The sequence below is a fragment of the Entelurus aequoreus genome, linkage group LG23 (genome assembly GCF_033978785.1).
Source record: "Entelurus aequoreus isolate RoL-2023_Sb linkage group LG23, RoL_Eaeq_v1.1, whole genome shotgun sequence".
Classification (NCBI taxonomy): Eukaryota; Metazoa; Chordata; class Actinopteri; order Syngnathiformes; family Syngnathidae; genus Entelurus; species Entelurus aequoreus.
Window position 1 is genome coordinate 18,717,061 of NC_084753.1, and position 24,070 is coordinate 18,741,130.

The 24,070-nt window shown below is 37.1% G+C and overlaps 1 protein-coding gene and 1 long non-coding RNA gene across 2 annotated transcripts in view; both read right to left on the reverse strand.

Moving 5' to 3' along the window:
• LOC133640910 (nesprin-1-like) overlaps positions 1-17,732 on the reverse strand; it is a 228,250-nt gene extending 210,518 nt beyond the window's left edge. The window contains exons 1-6 of the mRNA XM_062034594.1: positions 17,564-17,732; positions 6,981-7,161; positions 6,792-6,908; positions 6,549-6,722; positions 2,749-2,882; positions 2,510-2,615 (exon numbers count right to left, since the gene is read on the reverse strand). Of these exons, the coding sequence (XP_061890578.1) occupies positions 2,510-2,615; positions 2,749-2,882; positions 6,549-6,722; positions 6,792-6,908; positions 6,981-6,995 (546 nt within the window). The 5' untranslated portion in view covers positions 6,996-7,161; positions 17,564-17,732. The remainder of the gene's footprint in view (positions 1-2,509; positions 2,616-2,748; positions 2,883-6,548; positions 6,723-6,791; positions 6,909-6,980; positions 7,162-17,563) is intronic.
• Positions 17,733-22,340: 4,608 nt separating this feature from the next.
• LOC133640838 (uncharacterized) overlaps positions 22,341-24,070 on the reverse strand; it is a 43,698-nt gene continuing 41,968 nt past the window's right edge. The window contains exons 2-3 of the long non-coding RNA XR_009824218.1: positions 23,754-23,842; positions 22,341-23,672 (exon numbers count right to left, since the gene is read on the reverse strand). This is a non-coding gene — a long non-coding RNA (uncharacterized LOC133640838). The remainder of the gene's footprint in view (positions 23,673-23,753; positions 23,843-24,070) is intronic.

Consider the following 24,070-nt stretch of genomic DNA (forward strand, 5'->3'; position numbering starts at 1 on the left):
TGGCAAAAGTTTCGAGGGGTATTTTCTTTCCAATTACATTGAATTAACTTGATATTTAATGAATTTGTTGTAACCCTAAAAGGGAACTGCACTTATTTTTTTGAAACTTTGCCTATCATTCACAAAACCTATGTAAGACAAGAACACATATGTTTTTCTTTTTTTTATGCATTCTAACTCGTGAAAAATACGGCGTGCCAAAAAAATGCAGCCAATGGGAGTAAGGCTGGACGATTATCACGGTTATTTTTTGATTGATATTGTAATCACAATTAATTACACGACTATTCATTAATTTGAAAACATGACTGTTTATTGTACCACCAAAACTCAACTCTAAATAACGTTTAAAAAAAACAACTTCATATAAATTAGTAACAAATAAACCGCAGCAAGTAAAATAATAATAATAATAATAATAATAATAATAATAATAGCAATAACAATCAATTTTAAAAACAATAGCAATATGAAAAATCAATAAAATTCAGTTCTTCCGTTTTCATTGTTTGTAATTCAGTTTTTAACATTTTACACTTATTTCACCACCATAGAGTGTGTGCTTTTTGTGTAAAATTAAATTTCATAAAATGTCTGTTAATTAAATGCAATATTTTTTACATTTATTGGTGCAATACATCTTTGAACAATTTTGACCATTATTTTAGGTCAAAGCATAATAGTTGTGTAAATGCATCAATAAGTGCTTTAAGTACATTATGCTTGTATAGCGCAGTCAGACCGGATGTGGTGCACCGCGCTATTATTGTGAAGGGGAAAAGTGTGCATGTTCTCAAGTTGCAACTACCGTTTATACACACATTAATGTTACATCCACTGATGTCGTTCACAACAACACAAGCAGATGAGACGTGTTGTGGGTGTATGGATTGTTATTGCGTGTTTTAGCTTGGTAAATGAGTTGCCGTTTCAAGTGGCCATCTTGACGTTGTTTAGTTCAGGACGGCCGGCGGTTGAGTGTGTCGGGGATACATGAGCGCTACCGGACACATTATTTTCCCAAACAAATGTTTCTTCTCCTCACAATGACAACATTTTACTTACATTTATGGCAAATTCTCTGATATTATTTTGCGTTTATCAGCGGATTATGTTTTATTGGCCAGTTATGTGACTCCGTCCACGGTTATGTGAACGCGGAAATCATAAAACTTACTTTTTTTTTTAGTTTAGTGATTATTATTAGACATACTTGCGCTATGTCAAATTTTAAATAGCAACCATGGCGACATCCCAAACTTCTTGTATTCATGCTCTTTTTTCACTCATTTGCTCCGAATCTGTTTCACCGTCACAAGCTCTGGAATTTGCATGTATGTTGCGCGGCCTATTAATTGCTTTTTTGACAATTATATTTGCATAATCACGAGAAGCCATAATCGAAATAAAAATAAAAATGTGATTAATTGCCCAGCCCTAATTGGAAGTGCACTATTGTGCCCATAAAGCCTTCTAAAGAACATCCAAAAACCGCCAACAATACTCAATTTATATCTCGTGACCTGAACATTAGCCAAGTTTTAGCGATATTGCTATTATAAGCGCTTCACGCCAAGGAGATACTTATAGAGGTGGCATGATCACAGAGCGCTAACTAGCTTATGCTTGCTATATTGACATACTGAGCCAGTGAGCTGCTGCATCGCCTCTGAGTTGGTGAAAGTTATTTCTAGATTATAAATCATGCCTCTCACCTGGATAGTAGAAGGTCGTGGCCATAAACCGAAAAGTTGGTCAAATTTGACATTCAACTTAGACCCGGAGATGTGAAAAAGACACAAAAAGACGATCGTTTGCGAGACCTCTTTTTTTTTTTAACTGCAGGAGGTTTATGATTAATTCTTCATCCAAACAGGAAGATATTACATCCCATCAGTCAGCATCCCAGTGAGAGCAGGATAAATAAAAGTTAAATAAATACATGTAAACTAGGAAGTGATGATATCAGTGTTTGTGTACTACATTACACAGAAGGCTTAGCGCTGTAGACAGGAACCGAATTTAGGTCTGAGCTATGCAATATACTACTTAGAAGGTTACAAATATTTTTTTTATGCTCTGACGATAAAAATATTCGATTTATTCATGACAATTCTACGTTATCATTGTCAGGCGTGGAACCAATTAGCAGCAATAAACAAGGGTTTAATTCTGTATGGACAGATTCTTATGCCTGCACTGCCTGCTGCGCTGGCAAAGGTTGAAAGACCTTTTCAAAACTAACATCAGCACAAAATAGTAGTACCTAATTTCAAAGTACATGCCCCCTACATTGTATTATTGTATTCTGCTGTTGTCCATCCATCCATTTTCTACCGCTTGTCCCTTTTTGGGGTCGCGGGGGGTGTTGGAGCCTATCTCAGCTGCATTCGAGTGGAAGGCGGGGTACACTCTGGACAAGTCGCCACCTCATCGCAGGGCCAACACAGATAGACAACATTCTCACTCACATTCACACACTAGGGCCCAATATTTTTAACATTCCTACCTGGTGTGCTGAGGATGGTTTTGGTTGAACTGTTTGGCTCCTGACCTTTTTCACTGCATCCGTCATGTTGTCAACACGATTATTTTGCTGAAAAATGGACCTCAGCCTTTGGGTAGAACAGACAGCAAGTAAACAGTGAGTCATATTGATACTGGCTGTAGCGAGGAATCAGATTTTGCAATATATAAGTATATATTGATAAATAAATACATATTAACAGTTGGGTCTTCTTGAGGTACCTGTGAAGGTCTTTGTTGATTGCTTGGATAGCCAGGGTGACATCTGCTGAAAGCACCTTTTGTGTGCTGGACTCTGCAGCTTTCTGCAGGTCTGAAGCTTTTGAGGACAACATTTTCAAGCTTGCATCACAGTCCTGCGAAAAGATATATTCCTATTTTATTGGCAGGAAAAAACTCCAGATTCACACTAACATATGATCTAATTTCTGAATATTAAACATTGTTTTTAGGTAATGAGCATAAACTACAATTTACCTGTGACTCTAAAGAGGATATAAAATGGATGGATGGATGGATGAATAGATAAAGAGCAAATCACATACAAACACATTTTATTGAAGAATTCACACCCAGTCACTCTTTCCGTCCCTTAGCAAGCCACACCTGGACAGAGCGAGTTGGAGCCATTGCCCTGGCAGGCAAAGTGTACAGGTTATCAATATATTGACTTTTCTTTTGACTTAAATTCTGGAATTTACTTTGTAGTAGGTGAGCATGCCAGGTTTTTTAATTGATTGATTGATTATTTTTTTTATTTTTTTCCCCAGGGATGTCAAACATGTTAACTCATGCGATTAATCATACAATAATAACCACATTAAACACAGATTATTCGTGTAATTTATTTTGCCCGCACATGCTGCGTTAACTGTGGATGGTTACCTGGAATACATTCGTCAACGCAAAGATGGTGTGCCCATTGGCCACTTTGTCTTTAAAATAAACCCAGCAGGTCTTTAGATAATATTGTTACAAAGTTTTGAACAAATACATGACATGCATCCAAGTAAAACATTTTTAAAATGTTCCTGTATTACAGTTTGACAATAAAATTGCATTTGTGTAAAAAAATTGGGGGCTTTTTTCAAGTTAATAAAAATTTTGCACGCAAGTAATTTACTGCAATGAATCATGATTACTCAACATGTAAACATGTGATTCATCTACCGTAATTAAAAAATCTCATCTGTAACGACGTGGTCGCATGGTCGTTCTCCCAAGATGCAGCAAGAAACTCTGGAGGCAATGTGCAGGTGAGACAATGACTTATTTGCATAAATCATGCAGGAAAATGCAGGAAAAACAAAACAAGCGTGCCGATAGCACGGGAGGCAAAGTTAAGGAAGAGGCTAGCACGGGAGCTAGCATACAAACAGGAATCAAGAATCAAAAATATAGCCGTCGTTAACTGTTGCGTAGTGCAAACATGGAAGCCAGAGTGATTGTGGCGAGAAAGGGGAATAAGTAGCTCTCTGATTAGTGCCCAGGAGCAGGTGAGCGTCTCAAACACTAATCAGAGGCAAGTGAACCCAATCTGCAGTCATGGCAACTAAAATGACAAACACAGGGGTGCTGAAAAAAGAACTGAGGAAGTCAAACTAACAGAACAAAACATGATCCAGGCAACGGATCATAACATAATCGTTTGACAGAAGTCCCTTTTTTTAATTAGTTTATTTTAAGAATGTAAAGTCCTTCTCTTCCAATACCATACCAATACTAGTGCCTTGAATGTCGGTCGATATCAATGTTGATCTTATACGATGTCAGCACGAATCATACGTAGATATTTTTATTATTTTGAAATGTGAAATGTTAAAAAAGCCTTGATCAACTGAAATTAATCAAACCAAGAACAATGGTAGTGTAGGTAAAATAAATACCAACCTATTTATTATTAACTGTTTGGAATGGAGTTACGCTGTCTTTAAATTGAAGTGGTACTTGATGATATTGACATATGTTGTGTTTAAGACTACAATATTTTTCAATTAAGGATATTTAAGCATTTCTAGCTTGTGTGCTATTGTGTCCTTAGCCATTGTGTAGCTGCTAGCTTATAGCCTACCATATTTTTCCTTTTGTAAATGACTTTACGAAATCACAAGAAAAGACCAACCTTGAGTGTTTACTGGAGGGTTTTTTTAATTGTTAACTTGCTGTCCCGCTTGCACAAGTGAGCGCGCTGCAGGACTGCTTGTCCATCAGAATCAGAATTAGCTTTATTGGCCAGGTATGTTTAACATACATGGATTTTAACTTGGTAGACAGTGCTCCTTTTGTTTAATGCAATAATTAAAGAAAAACGCATCAACTACAAAAGCATGCAGTATCGGAGATTTGAGATGCAAGCCGATAAATTACGATATTTGTTTTTTAGGCTGATATCGCACCGATCGGAGCAGGACAACCACGTTAATTGTCCAAAGACCATTGGAAGTTACTTTAAAGCAGAACAAAACAACGAGGAGTCTAATAATAAGAATTGGTGTGTTTTTTTGTGAGGATGTGTGGAAAAAAATCAGGCCAGAGAAATGTGGTCACATATATTGCAGAATTGTGCAGCCCTACATGCCTCCTGTGTGAACTATTCCTTCAAAAATACACTATTTATAGTTAAAGGTAAAACAGATATTATTCTTGACTGTTTACATCGCGTAATAAGTATTCTTGACCAACGTTCCTTCTAAGGTGCGCACTGCTCACACGCCCTCTGCACGCAGCTAATATATGCCATGCACAAAATATAATCCAACCAAAACTCTAAACAAAATAAACACATAACAATTTGTTCTGTAGGATTTGCAATGCAACTCTGAGTGATAAATGATAACAAGCGGCCCCAACAGATAAAACAATGTTCGTTATAGTTGTTCAATTATTCTAACGTCTGTCCAGATGCTTCAAGGAGGACACGAATTCCATCAAAACTGTTTATTGTTGGCTGTAACCACACAAAAAACATTAGTAGAAACTTATTTCTAAAAAAACTAGTCACTGTCTGCCGTACAAACCAAACCAAAACAAACTCTTTGTCGTCTGTTATATCAACAGCAGCCACACTCCCTTTCTCACTTGCACCCAAACACACACGCTCATGGCACTTAGCCAGTGATGCGTTTATGGCCACACATGCCATGTCGTTACAATATGACTCCCCAATCAGATCTGTGCTTATTCTACTGCCATTTATTAAGAATATTAATTTATGGATATTAATCGTGAAATGTTTGTTACTACAAGACAGAAATGCTAACAAAAATATATATTTACAGGAATGTACACTTTATCCCATGTTTACATCTCATTGTGCAACATGTGAATGTTTTAAGCGTAAATGTGATCTCTGAAAAGGGTACAAATTATTTCCACAGCAGGACCCCCCACCCAGACATTAAACATACAGGACAGCTCATTAAAAACAGTTTTTTCCCCCTGGTATTTTCATTGTAAATTTGCTAAATCTCTTATAATATTATGGAAATGACTGCTGTCCTTTGATTTTAATAATAGTGCATTTTAATTTATTTATTTTACATTTTAATCCTGCTTAGGGGCCTTGTGGTTAGAGTGTCCGCCCTGAGACTGGAAGGTCGTGAGTTAAAACCCCGGCCGAGTCATACCAAAAACTATAAAAATGTGACCCATTGCCTCTCTGCTTGGCACTCAGCATCAAGGGTTGGAATTGGGGGTTATATCACCAAAATTATTCCCGAGCGCAGCCACCGCTGCTGCTCACTGCCCCTCTCACCTCCAAGGGGGTGAACATGGGGATGGGTCGAATGCAGAGGATAATTTCACCACACCTAATGTGTGTGTGACTATCGTTGGGACTTTAACTTTAACTTAACGTTTAACTAATGTCAGGTTTGGGACACGTGTGATGATGGTATGGCCACAGTGCAAACATCTGATGTTGCTCACATGAGCTTCACTGAATACTCCGGGAGTTTTTGAGTTTGCTCACACACAGGAAAGATTAGAGGGAACATTGTCCTTGACCCCTTACTTAACTTTACCTTGATTGTACAGCAGAGTTGTTTAAACTGTCCGCTAGGATCTGGCGCCATCTTGTGGCCTTGGAGTGGACTGACTTGCTGGTGCGGCCCTTCCCATGTGCAACTGGCACAGATTGTGTCCTTGGCAAGTTGCACAAGGCCTTTGTCTATGTTTGTTATTTCTTGTCTCAAAGCCTACAGAAGCAGAAAAAGGGCTGATAAGTAACACGTACAATTACAAGCTGCAGTTTCTCCGCTGATGACCTGTGTGGCGGAGCATTTTGACATCCTGTCCTGTAGAGATGTCAAATTGTGGCGGCAGTTCTGCAGCAACTGGACAAACTCCTCTTTGTTGCATCTCTCGGAGCAGGAACACACACGCTGTGGACGCAGTCAGTGAGCACAATCACGCAAATCTATTAATACGATAATTATTCACAATGAAGGCTTTACCTCGAGATTGTCCATGGCAAATGAGTGGCAGGTGGGTTCAGTACATTGCAGGTTACTTTGAGGTGGACCGGGCAGTGCTTTCTTTGGCTCAGACGCACTGGTGAGACTGCTGTGTCTTAGTTTCGACGTAGGAAGTCCAGGGTTTTTGCAGCAATAGAAGCTCAGATTTTAAGGCCCTGTACTATCAAGAGGTTAAATAAGACAAAGGTTAGATGACATTCAGTTCAGTTCAGTTCAGTTTAGTTCAGTTTCAGTTTATGTCGAACATGCATACAATACAATGTATTTCATCACATATTTCCAGATCTTTCATTACAGCACGTCCGAAAAGGAGTAGGAAGAAGCTGAGCTTATTTAACCGTACCCCTTTTCATACCAAAGCAATTTTATCCTATTTCCTTGTTCTCTGTAACAAAACATTGAACAAATAAATAATAAACAAATAATATACCATAGTAAATAAACAAATATTAAATACATAAATAATCTTTGTCTCAATAAAAAAAATTCTACAAAAAAAACACAAAAAAAGGGTTCAAGATATTCATCATAATTCTTGTTCTGTGTACATTGTGAACACTTGTAGTTTGAACAGTCTCAAACTGAATCACATTGGTGCTTTGTTTGATTTCTTTGCTTAATCCATTCCATAATTTAATTCCACATACTGATATACTAAAGGTTTTAAGTGTTGTACGAGCATACAAATGTTTTAAATTAGATTTTCCTCTAAGGTTATATTTCTCTTCTTTTGTTGAGAAAAATTGTTGTACATTATTGGATAGCAGGTTATAATTTGCTTTTTACATCATTTTAGCTGTTTGCAAATGCACCATATCATTGAATTTCAATATTTGTGAATCAATAAATAAAGGGTTTGTATGTTCTCTATATCCAACATTATATATTATTCTAATTGATCTTTTTTGTAGTACTTTCCCCATATTTCCATATTAAAGTAGATTTCACTGGTTGTGCTTGTATATATTTCTCAGGCCTCCTCGGTAGGCAGCCCACAGGCCAGATATAACTCGCATATCCACACTTCGCCGGCTGTTGGAGTGTAGTTTGCACAAAAATGGTGAATTCGGCGGTAATAAAAAAAGTCAATCATTTAATCAAATGTTATTTATACAGCCCTTAATCACAAATGTTCCAAAGGGCTTCACAAACTCACAAAGACCACCCCTGATCCTAAACCCACATCTGGGCAGGACAAAAAAACAAAAAAACAAATGGGTAAAAAGAAGAAAACTCGAGTGGATTTTAAAAATCTGCATTTTTAGAAAAATTGGACTGAATCATTTGCATGTATTCTCCCTTCAACGAGCACAAGACCCATGTGCTTAATACGCCAGGAGACTATCGCTGTTAAGAAGATGTCAAATTTAAAACGGCATTATTAGACAAAGCACAGGGATTTTGAGGAGACATTCCCTTAACATTTAGCGGTGAGGACAACAAAACTAAATGCACTGAAATTGCCAATAATCCATCTGAAAGCAGGATTATTGTAACCTGATCTACTTTTATAAATAAACCTCATTGAAAAAAATATTTGTGGGCCTCCAAAACTTGAGTACCCCTGGCAAATGGTCATGAGAAAAAATCAAATCTAATTAAGGATGGCCAATATGGTCTAAAATCAATATCTCGATATATACTGTCTTGCAGTTTCCAGCGGTAACAATATATATCATGATATATTATAGATGATAATAGAACCATTTAAAATTAAGTTAGCCGCAGACGTATGTGGTAACATATTGCATCATTTCTGGTTGTATCATTTTCTCAAAACTTTTATTAATTAACTTACTAATATTTGGTTGCTTTCTGTCGTGACATGGTTTATGTACATTTCTGTTAAAATGTAATAAACACTTATTCTTCTGTTGTTTGGATACTTTACATTAGTTTTGGGCAATACTACAAAGTTGGGTATCGATCCAATACAGGGGCAGTATTGGTCATATCAATGCTGATACTGATATTTCAAGTGTTTATGACCATTGAATGATTACATTTTTGATCACAAATATCATCAGACAAAAACAAACAATAGTAGTGTAACAATATCAATTAAAGATGTTCATTATTTCCTATTCTCGGCTCTGATTTAAATGATTTAGTTTTTGTCGGACCTGTGTCCACGGACTTATTTCCTGAGTTTGAAAACAACAACAAAAACGACAAATTTTTTATATTAAAAAGTATCCATCTAACCACTGTGGTATTGAACTGATACTATACTACTTGGTATGCTTACTGTCGATATTTGTATCGATCCACCAACCCTTGTTTAAATTGAAGAGGTCTAGCTCACGGTTAGCATATCCTCCTTCAATGCGTTATGTAGCAAGTTTATCTATTCCTCGTCCTTCAGTGATAATGATACGTGTAAGAAACAGAGTTTATTTGTCGCCATGGAGCCGAGGATTACAAACTTAGAAGTGGCTTTGCACCGCGGGGGGACATTAGCCGCTAGCATGAATGCTTCAGTGCGTTGAGGACACGTTTTTTTCGCTTGTCGCTGTCAAATTTGTGAGACACAGCTAGAATGTGTCATCATCATACATTATCGCGATATGACAATAGTTTTAAAACCTCTATTGTCAGTCAAATGTACATAATTTGTCATATATTGTATAAATAGGCTGACCATATTCTGACATCCCAAAAAGAGGACACTCTCAGGTGAAAATGTGCCAATGATACTCGAACATGCTTTATAAATAATATATTTATTTAAATAAAGCATTTTTTCTCCTCTGTTGACAGCAGTGTTGGCGCTAGGAATTTTCAAAATGGGGTTCCAGGGACCCCATCAAATCATAAAAATGGGGTCCCACAGTAAATTTTTGGGGTCCGGTCTTACTTTTTGTAAGCGTTTTGAAAACAAATGACAAATGTATGCATTATCCTGTTACATCTCACATTCTATATTGTCTTTTGGGAAAAGGTTGTCATAAACGTTAATTCATTAAAAAAAATAATACAAAAGAAAACAAATTTGTATGCATATGTAAATGTATACAGTTATAAACATTCATTCACTTTCTTCTTTCCTTCATGGATCTAAACTTTACCGCTGCTGGTATTTTTTTCTATGTTTTTATTTAATAATTTGTAGGTGTATTTATTTCAGTATAAAAGTGTAAAAAGTGTTTTGCTTGGGTCATGAAATGATGATAATGGTGTGCCAGGGCATACATACATTTTATATTTAACGCTTAAATCTCTGGAGTCTACATCAACTTCAGATCTATTCCTCATTTCAAAATGTTTTAATTTTTTTATGTTGTTTTTTTGTTTGTTTGTTTTCCGCCCTTTTTTCTCAAACAAAACTATGTTTTTTATGGCAAACACACAAAATATGCAAAATCTTCCACCAAAAATATTTTTCTTAGTGGAATATTTGATAAGAAGTAATTGGAACCTTTGATAGGTCAATAATTCATAATAACATTGATTTTGATTCAATATTATGTTTTGAGCAATAATCGTTTGAAAGAGAAAAAAAAACAGCTTTGTTTTATTAGTCAACATTGCAACTGTTTCTAAATTACATTTCACCCGTAAGCTTTTTTATTTCACTTTTGTTATGTTTTTGTTTATTTTAATAGTATTTTTAGAATGTGCCGTGGACCTTTAAAACATTAGCTGTGGGCTGCAAATGGTAAAAAAAAAAATATTCGTCCTTTCTGATTTCAATGCGTTAAAAAGACACAAAAAGTGTGTTAACGCCAACACTGCTTGACAGTATAACAAAATGAGTCACACTTGTATTCTGTAACATTCACAGTTTTGGAAAAAAGTGCAGAGGTAGAAATATTCAAAATAACCTCTTCTATATAATCTAAACATAAATAATGCCTCAAAACAAGTTAATTAAATTTAAACAAAAAACAGCAGACAAGCTCTCGCCCTGCACAGCTGTTTTGTGCTTTGTAGTGTCGATATGGGCTTGTAGATCGTTGGCCACTTTATTTGCCACAGATATATACGTTTACAGTGCATTCTGCTTACCATGTGTCACGGCCAGGACGAAAACACAGATACTTTTCCCGCAAATCATCCGTGAAGTTGCATTCACGTTTCGGCTTCTCTCTTGTCTGTCTGTCTCTCGACTGTCTCGCTCTCTGTCTCTGCCCCTCCCTCACGAATGTTGCTGCGTGCGCACACCTTCACAATTTGTTTTGTTTTTAACCCCTTCTTAACCCTGGACGTACATTGAAAATACACGCAACCCTAACTCAAAATACCGGACATTTGAGGCATTTAAGAAACCCCGCCCGGACAGCCCCGCAAAAGAGTCCGGGGAAAAGAGGATGTATGGTCAGTCCAGTATAAACCTACTAATAATAATTTCACGATGAAACAACGATTTCAATATTGGTTTTAATTTGTCTTTTTTGTTCTGTTAGTTTTTTTAAGCAAATTCTACACATCTCTGGCCTAAATTAGGTGTAAAATTTAACTTATTTATATTTTATATGTGTTACGTTTGTTTTATGTTCTATCTTTACATTATTTTAGTTATTGTTATAACATTTTTGCAGTCAATAAAGATATTCACCAAACAAGAGTTCTGTTTCCAAGTTAGGGGAACAATGACAACAGGCGGCAAATGAGTGCCATTTTCACCGTGACAATCAAATTGACCAACTTTTGGCAGAACAACATTTTGATGGAACTTCATCTTTGACTCCTGACTCATCAATGACACATCTTCATTGGCGATCCTATGAACAATGTCAAAGATAAAAGAGAAATTTAACATCGGAGCCGGCGTGGCACTTTATGCTAAGAAGACTGGTATCGACTCTCAGCAGCTGTCCGGGCAAAGCGGGAATGAACTCTGTTGATTAATGATGCACTACCAACCTGTATCCAACTTACAGTTCTTAAGTAACATTTTAGAAAAACTGTTGGATGGATGGATGTTTTTGAACCAAGTCAACACCTTTTTTTTAAAAAGAAATAACATTTTAGAGAGACATCAGTCTGGTTTTAGGTTGAACCACCGTACCGAGACAACACTTTCGAAGATTTTAACAGACATCAGGTGGAATCTAAATAATAAAATGCTGACAGTGTTTGTTCTACTGGATCTAAGCGCAGCTAGAAAAAAATATGTATGTATAGCATTCATGTGCAGAGCACAGACCTTTAACATAATACATCATATGAAATATATAATATAAATCAATACAATCACTTAGCATGTTAAGCGGATGCGCATTTAAGCAAGGTGTGTTTTGATGCCACGCAAACGCAGCACGATAGTGTGATGTCAGACGGCGACTAGAGACCTGTCAGCGGATGGTATCTTGCTTCAGAGTAATTAATATATTACTTCAGTTTTTCACTTTTTTGAGTGGATTAATAATGGCCTGTGGGTTCCTGGACGGTTGATGAAGCGCGGTAGTGGCGGTCGTGAGTAAAGTGTGTTTCTATTCAAACTAACACCAACTCAAACGCTCTAACTCAAAGTGTTTACAAAGTACAGGGAATAGGAATATTGATCAAACTTTTGAACCTAATATACATAACCAATCACATATTCAGTAAAATATTGACACAATTCAGTAAATTAACAACATATCTATGTGAACTGTATTTATATTTATTTATTTATTTATTAATTGTTGTGTTTAAGATCGAAAAGGAAGTGAACAATTGTGTAAGAAATTATTCTTAGACAGGAAAGGAGTGGGATTAAACAAGCGCTGCTTCTTCCTACTCCTTTTCTGACATGTTAGTTAGACTGTGAAACTGTAATCATGTTCGAAAAATGATTATGTTGTTATTTCTTTTATTAATATTTTATTTAATTGACCATTGGGCGGCGGTATAGCTCGGTTGGGAGAGTGGCTGTGACAGCAACTTGAGGGTTCCAGGTTCGATCCCCGCTTCTGCCATCCTAGTCACTGCCGTTGTGTCCTTGGGCAAGACACATTACCTACCTGCTCCAAGTGCCACCCACACTGGTTTAAATATAACTTAGATAATGGGTTTCACTATGTAAAGCGCTTTGAGTCACCAGAGAAAAGCACTATATAAATATAATTCACTTCACTTCACATTGTTGTTGTTGTTTTGTTTCGCTTTGGGTTTCTTTTTCTTTTTTAACATGTTTGAAATAAATATTTACACTACAAATAAATCAATATTTACAGTACAAATCGTATTAGTGTGTGTGACTTTGAGGGACTTTTGAGGAGAAAATATTGTTGTGTCACAATCTTTTGTGTGGTGTTGCTTCCTTATTTGTGATTATTCCAAGCTGATTATCAGATCCTGCCCGTGTCTTTTTTGCGCGTGCATGTTACGGTCAGCTGGATAGAGAGAAAAAAAATACAGTATCATATGTGAAGAATCTTAACAGTCCTCATGGACTGACCCAATTAGGAACCGGTACCAAAAAATACACATCCGTATACATCCTTAATCATTTTAGGTTTTGGGTGTTGATTTACACAAAATGTTATATGGAAGCTAAAAAATTATGACAATTTAACATAAAAAAATTGTTTTCAGTGGAGGCATGCGCAAAAGAACGCCGGGTTGTTGAATTGAGTGCATGTGCATGTTATAGTGACATCGCCACCTATTGGCCTGGCATACATTCTACACTGTATTCAATTAGTTTTGTTTTTTTAAAGTCTGTGTAAAGTGGGATCACTTTGGCAACACTGTCATCTCTCCTGTTTTTAAAAGTATTCCACTCTCAATGCAAATTCTATGTAAACTATTTGTAAAGACTAAACATAACATAAACACTGGGAAAAAAGGGTATTGCATTTTTCTTAGAATTGTACATATTATTCACAATCCTTATGTACGACAAGAACACATATGTTTTCTTTTATTATGCATTCTAACTCAATAATAAACGTTAGCAAAAGTCAGCCGGCAATGGAGGTAATGATTTGCTCTATTCCGTCTATAAAGCGCTCTAAAAATATCCAAAAACTTCCATCAACGTTTTATATATATTTCCCCCAACGTTGACCTCGGCACTCTGACCCCGTATCTCAGCGACTGTGTCACAAACCTGGGGGTAAAGTTCGACTCAGATTTTAAATTCGAAAAACAAATCAGCAGCTTTGTACAAAAAAGCTTTTATCAATTACGCCAAATAGCGAAAGTGAAACCGCTTCTATCAGGACATGATCTCGAGAAATTAATCCACGCCTTTATCAGTTTAGACTACTGCAATGCCCTGTATGTAGGCATTAGCCAGGCCTCCCTCGCCCACCTGCAGCTCGTGCAGAACTCTGCTGCTCGTCTGCTAACACAGACCCGCAGACGTGAGCACATCACCCCTATATTAGCGTCCCTTCACTGGCTCCCTGTGCGTTACAGAATCAATTTTAAACTCCTTTTATTTGTTTTTAAATGTCTAAACAACCTCGCGCCAACATATCTCTCCGACCTCCTTCAGCCTTACTGCCCCACCCGATCCCTAAGATCAGCCGATCAGCTGCTACTGACGGTCCCGGACACAAGGCTGAAGCTTAGAGGTGACAGAGCTTTCGCTGCTGCTGCTCCCAAGCTCTGGAACGACCTACCTCTGAGTGTTAGACAAGCCTCCTCTCTTCCTGTTTTTAAATCTCTCTTAAAAACATACTTTTATTCCATGGCTTTTAACACTGAGTGATATCCATCCTGCAATGGCGCCCCATAATACACCTGCTGTGAACCTGTTTTTATGTTTTTATATTTTATTTATTTATTTTTTATCGTGTTCTGTTTGTGTTGTGTTGTGTTTGCTCGGTTCTCGTATTATCTTTTAACCTGCCCATTGTACAGCACTTTGGCTACCCCTGTGGTAAATTTTAAATGTGCTTTATAAATAAAGTTGATTTGATTTGATATACATGCTCTAAGTATACGTATAAGTAATGAAGTAACTAGTACGTTCATCATAACATGTACATATTTACATATTTTGCTCATTTTAAGCATATAGCGTTGTATTAATTTCACAGATGCATCGCAATGTTCTCCATTTACTTCAACAACAACTACTATTACTACTCATAACAGACAACAACGACTCCGTTGTGGCAAATGATGATCAGAACCTTATATTTTTAGCCTGACTATACGGAGAATGAGTTGTAGTAGCTGAGTGATTATAAGCACATCCATCTCAAGTGAAACACAAAGCATCATGCATTAGTATTGCTAAGTGCTAAACAAAAAATACACACTACCGATACAATAAAACAATCACTGTACAATTTCTGCTCTGTATGTCGACTAATGGGATGTTCATATCTTCCCGTTTAGACGAAGAATGAATCATAATCCTTGCGCAGGTAAGAAGGAAAAAAAAGGAGGGCGCAAACGAGCTTATTTTCGTATCTTTCTTGCCATCTCTGAGTATAAGTTGAATGTCCAAATTGACCAACTTCTCGGTTTATAGCCACAACCTTCTACTATCCTGGTGAGAGGCATTATTTATAATCTACAATTAACTTTCACTAACTCAGATGCGATGCAGCAGTAAAAGCTCAATATGTCAATATAGCTGCATAAGCTAGTTAGCTCTCTGTGATAATGGCGGCGCTAAAAGTCACAAGATGTAAATGCTCCTATTAGCTTCATTGTTAGCCACCTCGTACTGGCCCTATTTTACAAATTAGAATGCATTAAAAAAAAGAAAACCATGTTTTGGTCTTACATAGGAATTGTGAATGAAAGGCAAAATTCCAAAAAAGTGCAGTTTATCCTTTGAAATGTACAAAACCCAAAACTAATGAAGTTGGCACGTTGTGTAAATCGTGAACAAAAACAAAACAATGATTTGCAGATCCTTTTCAACCTATATTCAATTTAATAGCCTGCAAAGACAAGATATTTAATGTTCGAACTGGAAAACGTTGTTATTTTTTGCAAATATTAGCTCATTTGGAATTTGATGCCTGCAACATGTTTCAAAAAAGCTGGCACAAGTGCCAAAAAGACTGAGAAAGTTGAGGAATGCTCATCAAACATTTATTTGGAACATCCCACAGGTGAAAAGGCTAATTGGGAACAGGTGGGTGCCATGATTGGGTATAAAAGCAGCTTCCATGAAATGCTCAGTCATTCACAAACAAGGATGGGGCGAGGGTCATCACTTTGTGAACAAATGCGTGAGCAAATTGTTGATCAGTTTAAGAACAACATTTCTCAACAAGCTATTGCAAGGAATTTAGGGATTTCATCAAAAGGTTCAGAGAATCTGGAGAAATCACTGCACGTAAGCGATGATATTACGGACCTTCGATCCCTCAGGCGGTACTGCATCAAAAAGCGACATCAGTGTGTAAAGGATATCACCACATGGGCTCAGGAACACTTCAGAAAACCACTGTCAGTAACTACAGTTCGTCGCTACATCTGTAAGTGCAAGTTAAAACTCTACTATGCAAAGCGAAAGCCATTTATCAACAACACCCAGAAACGCCACCGGCTTTGCTGGGCCCGAGCTCATCTACGATGGACTGATGCAAAGTGGAAAAGTGTTCTGTGGTCTAACGAGTCCACATTTCAAAAATGTTTTGGAAACTGTGGACGTTGTGTCCTCCAGATCAAAGAGAAAAAGAACCATCCGTACAGTTATAGGCGCAAAGTTCAAAAGCCAGCATCTGTGATGGTATGGGGGTGTATTAATGCCCAAGGCATGGGTAGCTTATACATCTGTGAAGGCACCAATAATGCTGAAAGGTACATACAGGTCTTGGAGCAACTTATATTGCCATCCAAGCAATGTTATCATAGGCGCCCCTGCTTATTTTCAGCAAGACAATGCTAAGCCACATTCTACAAAGCGGGGCTTCATAGTAAAAAAGTGTGGGTACTAGACTGGCCTGCCTGTAGTCCAGACCTGTCTCCCATTGAAAATGTGTGGCGCAACATGAAGCCTAAAATACCACAATGGAGACCCCCGGACTGTTGAACAACTTAAGCTGTACATCAAGCAAGAATGGGAAATAATTCCGAATGAAAAGCTTCAAAAATTGGTCTCCTCAGTTCCCAAACGTTTACTGAGTGTTGTTAAAATGAAAGGCCATGTAACACAGTGGTAAAAATGCCCCTGTGCCAACTTTTTTGCAATGTGTTGCTGCCATTAAATTCCAAGTTAATGATTATTTGCAACAACAACAAAAAAAGTTTCTCAGTTCAGACATTATGTATCTTGTCTCTGCAGTCTATTCAATTAAAATAAAGTAAGTTGAAAAGGATTTGCAAATCATCGTATTTTGTTTTTATTTACGAATGACACAAAATGCCAACTTCACTGGTTTTTGGTTTTATAGATTTTGACAATAAATGTATAGTAATTTCAAGTTCAACTTTGATCGCTATTATGTAAACATTAGGTAACCTTAGAGAGCGGACAGTAACACACTTGTTTTTCAACTGGGGGAGGAAACCGGAGCAAGCACATGGAGAACACACAAACTGTGCACAGGCAAGGGAACTTTCTTGCAGTGAGGCAGCGCTGTAGTGTACAAGTAAAGTGCTGATCCAGGTTAGGACTGTCTGGTCTTGAAGGGAGTCGACATTTGTGTCAGTTCACTCACCTGAGACAAGGCTGGAATGGCTGCAGAGTCTCCTTCCACCTCTTTTTGGTTGTCTGCCGTCTTGAATTTCCTGTTTTTAGGTCGTCTCTCGTTTTTCCCAGCGGATCTCAGCTCCGCCTGTGGCGTTTCGCCCTTGAATATATCAGTGCACGTGAGTGATTTATCCTCAGTAACACATTGTAATCCAAAGCTGTGTGTGTGTGGGGGTACACAAACACAGTTACTGCAGCAAACCGGAATAATTCAACAGCAATAAATGGACACTCCTTAATGAGCATGTATGAACAAAAAAATGCATGAATAAACAACAGATGAGCGTGAACACACCCTTGTCGGACACGTCACACCTTACTCATGCTCACAGTGCTTTGCGTTTACAAAGTAATGTCACTTTGGATTTTGTGGTAGAGTTCAGACAGTTTGGTCTTCTTCTCTGGTGAAGTGTTGGAATGGATTGCTATGCAGAGATTAGCAAAAGCTGAATGCAGCAACATTTAAAAAATGCAGTAGCACTCAAAAGTTTCTAGTGAATAAGAAGGTGGGTGCTGTAATGTAACCACAACACAACAAAGCTCCTTACTAAGCTGTCAACATGTATTACAATGAATGAATCAACCAAAGTTAAATTTGCAAATGCAATAATTAAGGTTATTTTTGCATATAGAGCACATTAAATGACACACAAAAAAAATACCTTTCCTCTTGTAAAAGCAGAACCATTCCCCTCCTTTGCTGCTTTTAGTACAGCAGCATGTAAGCGTTGCTCTGAATGCTAACTTGTTATGTGCAGGCTGCAACACATGCTGTGTGAATGCAGGCATGAGCATGTTGAAATACACAAAAAAACACACTTAATCTACACACGCCCTTGTAGTTATTAGTGACATCAGAGCAATAAAAACAAACAAGAAGCAAACAAGTAGAACTTGCTCTCACTCCTTTTTTTATTGTAACTTTTATCATCAAAATTGTATAAGTTTTACATGTCAGTTTTTTTATGCATTTTAAATAGTAAATAAATGCGATCAAAAGTACAATGGAGTCTAATGGAGTTGCTCTATTCTGCCTATAAAAGCTCTTAAAAAAACATCCAAACAACTCTATTAAGGTTTTATAAACATGATGTAAGTACACATTCATTTCAAAAACGCATAATGACAGGCTAGACTACAGTAATGGTGTCATTGGGCTTCCTAAACGAGCTGTAAAGCAACTGCAGTACACTCAGAATGCTGCTGCTTGAGTCCAGACTAGAACCGGGAAATAAGACCATATTAGTCCAGTGCTTAGATTTCTGCACTGTCTTCCTTTTGCTCAGACTTTAAAACAGCTCGGACCAAACATGCGAGGCTGCATTTCACTTCAAAATTCTGGAACAGTCTTCCAGAAGATGTGAGACAGGCCTCAACTTTGTCAACGTTCAAATCCAAGCTGAAAAAACTTCTTCTTAGTGGACAACTGAAAGTATTTTAACTCTTTGCTTTGAATTAAATAATTATTATTTTTATTAGATTTATTTGCCTTATTGTAATCATATGCATCTGTAAAGCACTTTGACTTGCCTTGCGTATGAATGTGCTCTATATATAAACTTTCTATAACTAAAACATGCCTTGCATTCACACATCAATGTGTTCTATTTGTGTTGTATTTGTTGGTCTTTACCAATGGTTGCAAAATACTTATTATAAAGCATTACATTTTTTCAATAACAACATTATGGTGTATCAAATGGGACAAAATTCAATAAATCGACAAATCTTAAAAAAGTTACTTAATTGTGTCATTAATTAATTATAATCAGAATTAAATACATACATGTGTTATTAAATGTGTACACCATATATTTAATGGTAAAATACATATAATTATTCAAAAATGTAATCAATTATTTAAATATTGAATTGATGATTTATTTATGTAATTAATTATTTTATGATTTAATTATTTCATGAATGTGGGTGTCATTCATATATTAATAATTAATTAAATCATAAAATATTCAAATTAATAATGAATTAAATGATTAAATAAATAAAGATTAACTTAATTATATGACTGAATGTACTTTTACATTAAATTAATATACAATCTAATTCCAAATAACAAATGACACATGTACGTAATTTTCTATTTATTTAATTTAGTCCCATTACACCCTCCATACAACATTGATGAATTTGGTGCTGCAATAATCTAGTGAAGATTTTGGGATTTATCCTTGGATGTGATGAGAAAAGATAATATCCCACCATTTAGTGTGTGCATGGAACTGATGTAGGTGAGGAGGAGGGGGAGGCAGTTTTATTTTAAAATTCCCTTTCATGAACCAAATTGTAATTCTGTACATTTCCATTCTGAGATAGAGCAGGTGCATGCATCTCTTCAGCAAACCCCAGAGCTAATAAACTACTGATATTAAGTGCACATAATTAGCACATAATAAATTCATAAAAGAACCAAACTTCATGAATGTTTTTTGTGACCAACAAGTAGGGATGTCCGATAATGGCTTTTTGCCGATATCCGATATTCCGATATTGTCCAACTCTTTAATTACCGATATCAACCGATATATGCAGTTGTGGAATTAACACATTATTATGCCTAATTTGGACAACCAGGTATGGTGAAGATAAGGTACTTTTTAAAAAAATTAGTAAAATAAGATAAATAAATTAAAAACATTTTCTTGAATAAAAAAGAAAGTACAACAATATGAAAACAGTTACATAGAAACTAGTAATGAATGAAAATTAGTAAAATTAACTGTTAAAGGTTAGTACTATTAGTGGACCAGCAGCACGCACAATCATGTGTGCTTACGGACTGTATCCCTTGCAGACTGTATTGATATATATTGATATATAATGTAGGAACCAGAATATTAATAACAGAAAGAAACAACCCTTTTGTGTGAATAAGTGTAAATGGGGGAGGGAGGTTTTTTGGGTTGGTGCACTAATTGTAAGTGTATCTTGTGTTTTTTATGTTGATTTAATAAAAAATTTTAAAAAACGATACCGATAATAAAAAAACTGATACCGATAATTTCCGATATTACATTTTAACGCATATATCGACCGATAATATCGGCAGGCCGATATTATCGGACATCACTACCAACAAGTATGTGCTCCAATCACTATATCACAAAAAATAAGAGTTGCAGAAATTATTGGAAACTCGAGACAGCCATGACATTATGTTCTTTACAAGTGTATGTAAACTTTTGACCACGACTGTATATATATCGTTTTATCGCCCAGCCCTAATAGTGATTGCCTTTTCTTTTGAACTTGTTAAAGTACTTTGTGTTGCAACTTGCCTGTGTATGAAAAGTGGTATAAAAATAAAGTTTTGGCTGATTGATTTTTGATAATATAAGTAAGTAATTGTTGCTAAATGTTCAGTGAGTAGTGTTTCTACCTGATAAAATCGGACATGGTGTTTTTATTCAGTGTTGATCCACATATAAATTAGATTATTGAGTGTTGTTTTAATCAAATATGTTTAAGTAAATAATCATGATTTAAATGTAAAAAAAATACTAACTATTATTAACAAAAATTTAAGATTCTAACATAGAAAATACAAATATTGTTGGGTACCTGCAGTATGTTGCAGAGCAGGTAAGATGGGCTTGTCTAGACCAAGCTGCTCAGCTGCCGTCTTTATCTCAATGAAAAATGCTTTCTTCTGCATCAAACCCTCTTGCTCACTTTGGTAGCTTCTTTTTAGGCCTCCTGCTTCCAAATATCAAAGTTCCTGAGATTGAGTCCTTGTCTCATTCTCCTCCCTGCGGCATGAAGGTGGATGCTGCTGTGCTTGGCCTTGAAGACGCCAAACATTATGGCTTCTGCCACATCTTATTTGTGGTGGACTCTTAAATTCTTAAGGATGAGGCCAAGTACTATTACACAGGTGTCAAACTCAAGGCCCGGGGGCCTGACCTGGGCCGCGACGTTATTTTATGTGGCCCGCCACGTCATTCAATGTGATCTGCCAAGTCCTTCAACATGGTCTGCCACATCCTTTATTGTGATCTGCCACTTCCTTTATTGTGGGTTGCCGCATCATTTAACGTGGTCTTCCACATCATTAAATGTGGTCTTCCACATCATTAAATGTGGTCTTCCACATCGTTTAATGTGTTCTTCCACATCATTGAATGTGGTCTGCCCTATCATTGAAAATGGTCTGCCACATAATTTCATGTGATCCGCAACGTCATTTTATGTGATCCGCCACGTCATTTAATGTAGTCTTCCACATCATTCAATGTTGTCCTCCACATCATTTATTGTGGTCTGCCACATTAATTTAACATGGTTTGAGACTTTATTTGATGTGGCCCATCACATCATTCAATGTGGTCTTCCACATCATTCAATGTTGTGTGCCACTTCATTCAATGTGGTTTGCCACTTTATTTAATGTTGCCCATCACGTCATTCAATGTGGTCTGCCACCTCATTCAATGTGGTCCGCCACATCATTTCATGTGGTCTTGCACATCATTTCATGTGGTCTGCCACATCATTTCATGTGGTCCACTACGTCATTTAATGTAGTCTTCCACATCCTTCAATGTTGTCCTCCACATCATTTATTGTGGTCTGCCACATCTTTTGATGTGGCCTATCACATCATTTTATGTGGTTTTCCACATCATTCACTGTTGTGTGCCACATCATTCAGTGTGGTTTGCCACTTTATTTAAATTGGCCCATAACGTCACTCAACGTGGTCTACCACATCATTTATTGTGGCCTGTTGCTTCATTCAATGAGGTATTCCTAATCATTTGATGTGGTTTAATGTGGTCCACCACGTCATTCAATGTGGTCTTCCACATCATTCAATGTGGTGCCACGTCATTCAAAGTGGTTTGCCATTTCATTTAACTTGGCCTGTCACGTCATTCAATGTGGTCTTCCACATAATTCAATGAGGTCTGCCACCTCATTCAATGTGGCTCGTCACGTCATTCAATGAGGTATTCCATGTCATTTGATGTGGTGCCACGTCATTCAAAGTGGTTTGCTATTTAATTTAATGTGGCCCGTCACATCATTCAATGTGTTCTTCTACATCATTCAATGTGGTCTGCCACATCATTCAATGTAGTCTGCCACCTCATTCAATGTGGCCCGTCCCGTCATTCAATGAGGTATTCCATGCCATTTGATGTGGTGCCACTTCATTCAAAGTGATTTGCCATTTCATTTAATGTGGCCCATCACGTCATTCAATGTGGTCTTCTAAATCATTCAATGAGATCTGCCACTTCATTCAATGTGGTCTGCCACATCATTTATGTGGCCCAGAACGTACATTAATAAGGCCCATCACGTAATTGATTGTGGCCCATCACGTCATTCAACTGGTTAATCCATGACATTTAATGTGGTCCACCACATCATTCCATGTGGTCTTCCACATCATTTAAAGTGGTTTGCCATTTCATTTAATGGGGCCTGTCAAGTCATTCAATGTGGACTTACATGTCATTTAATCTGGTACACCACATCATTTGATATGGCCCATCACATAATTTAGCATGGCCCATCACATCATTCAACTAGTTAATCCATGTCATTTAATGTGGTCCACCACATCATTCAAAGTGGTTTGCAATTTCCTTCAATGTGGCCCGTCACGTCATTCAATGTGGACTTCCATGTCATTTAATGTGGTACGCCACATCATTTTTGATGAGGTCTGCTACGTCATTTAACGTGGCTCTATGAGGGCAGCCCTCATTGTGACATAGGCCTCAATAAAAACGACACCCTTGTCTTAGTAGGTCACAGATGCACTATATTGTAAATGCCCCCAGCAGTCTTTAGAGTGCGATCATCATCTTGTTTCAAAGTAGCTTCCAGCCAAGATTGTTTCTCCTACTCCCAGACTGCCTCATTTGGCAAACTTCTGCTTTGGCAACTCCGTCTTGACTTCCATTGTTGCGTCCAGGAAGCGATTCAGCTGACTGAACTCTATCCAGTTGCTTGGGAAGATGGAGATCTTTGCAGAAGCGAAGAAGAGGATGTGGCTTCAGGCCCTCTTTTTTTATCTGTTGCCATTTCAGACGGCATTTTTAACGACCCTATTGGATGTTGCAACATTAAAAATGTTTACACTCAAAATGTATTTGAAAATGATAAAACGGATTAAAGCTGGTTGATACCTTTTAAGTTGCGGATCAGTCAGGGATGCAAATGTCCGCTGGCTCCAGTTTCTCTGAGTCTGTTGAGTTCCCTGCAGACTCCACCAGCTCTGCATGAGATGCACCGCCAATAAATAAACTCAAAACTTTGTTAAAAGTAAATAAAGAGTGTACACTAAAGAAAACAAAAACAGGAGTTCAGGCAGCCCAGAAAAAGCTCCATAAACACATGCTTGGAGGCATTTGATACAGAAGAACATGTAAGGAACCCCAGAAAAACTTCCAGGAAGCTGTTACAGCTTGATATCGATCAGTATCGGCCGATTTTTATGAACAAG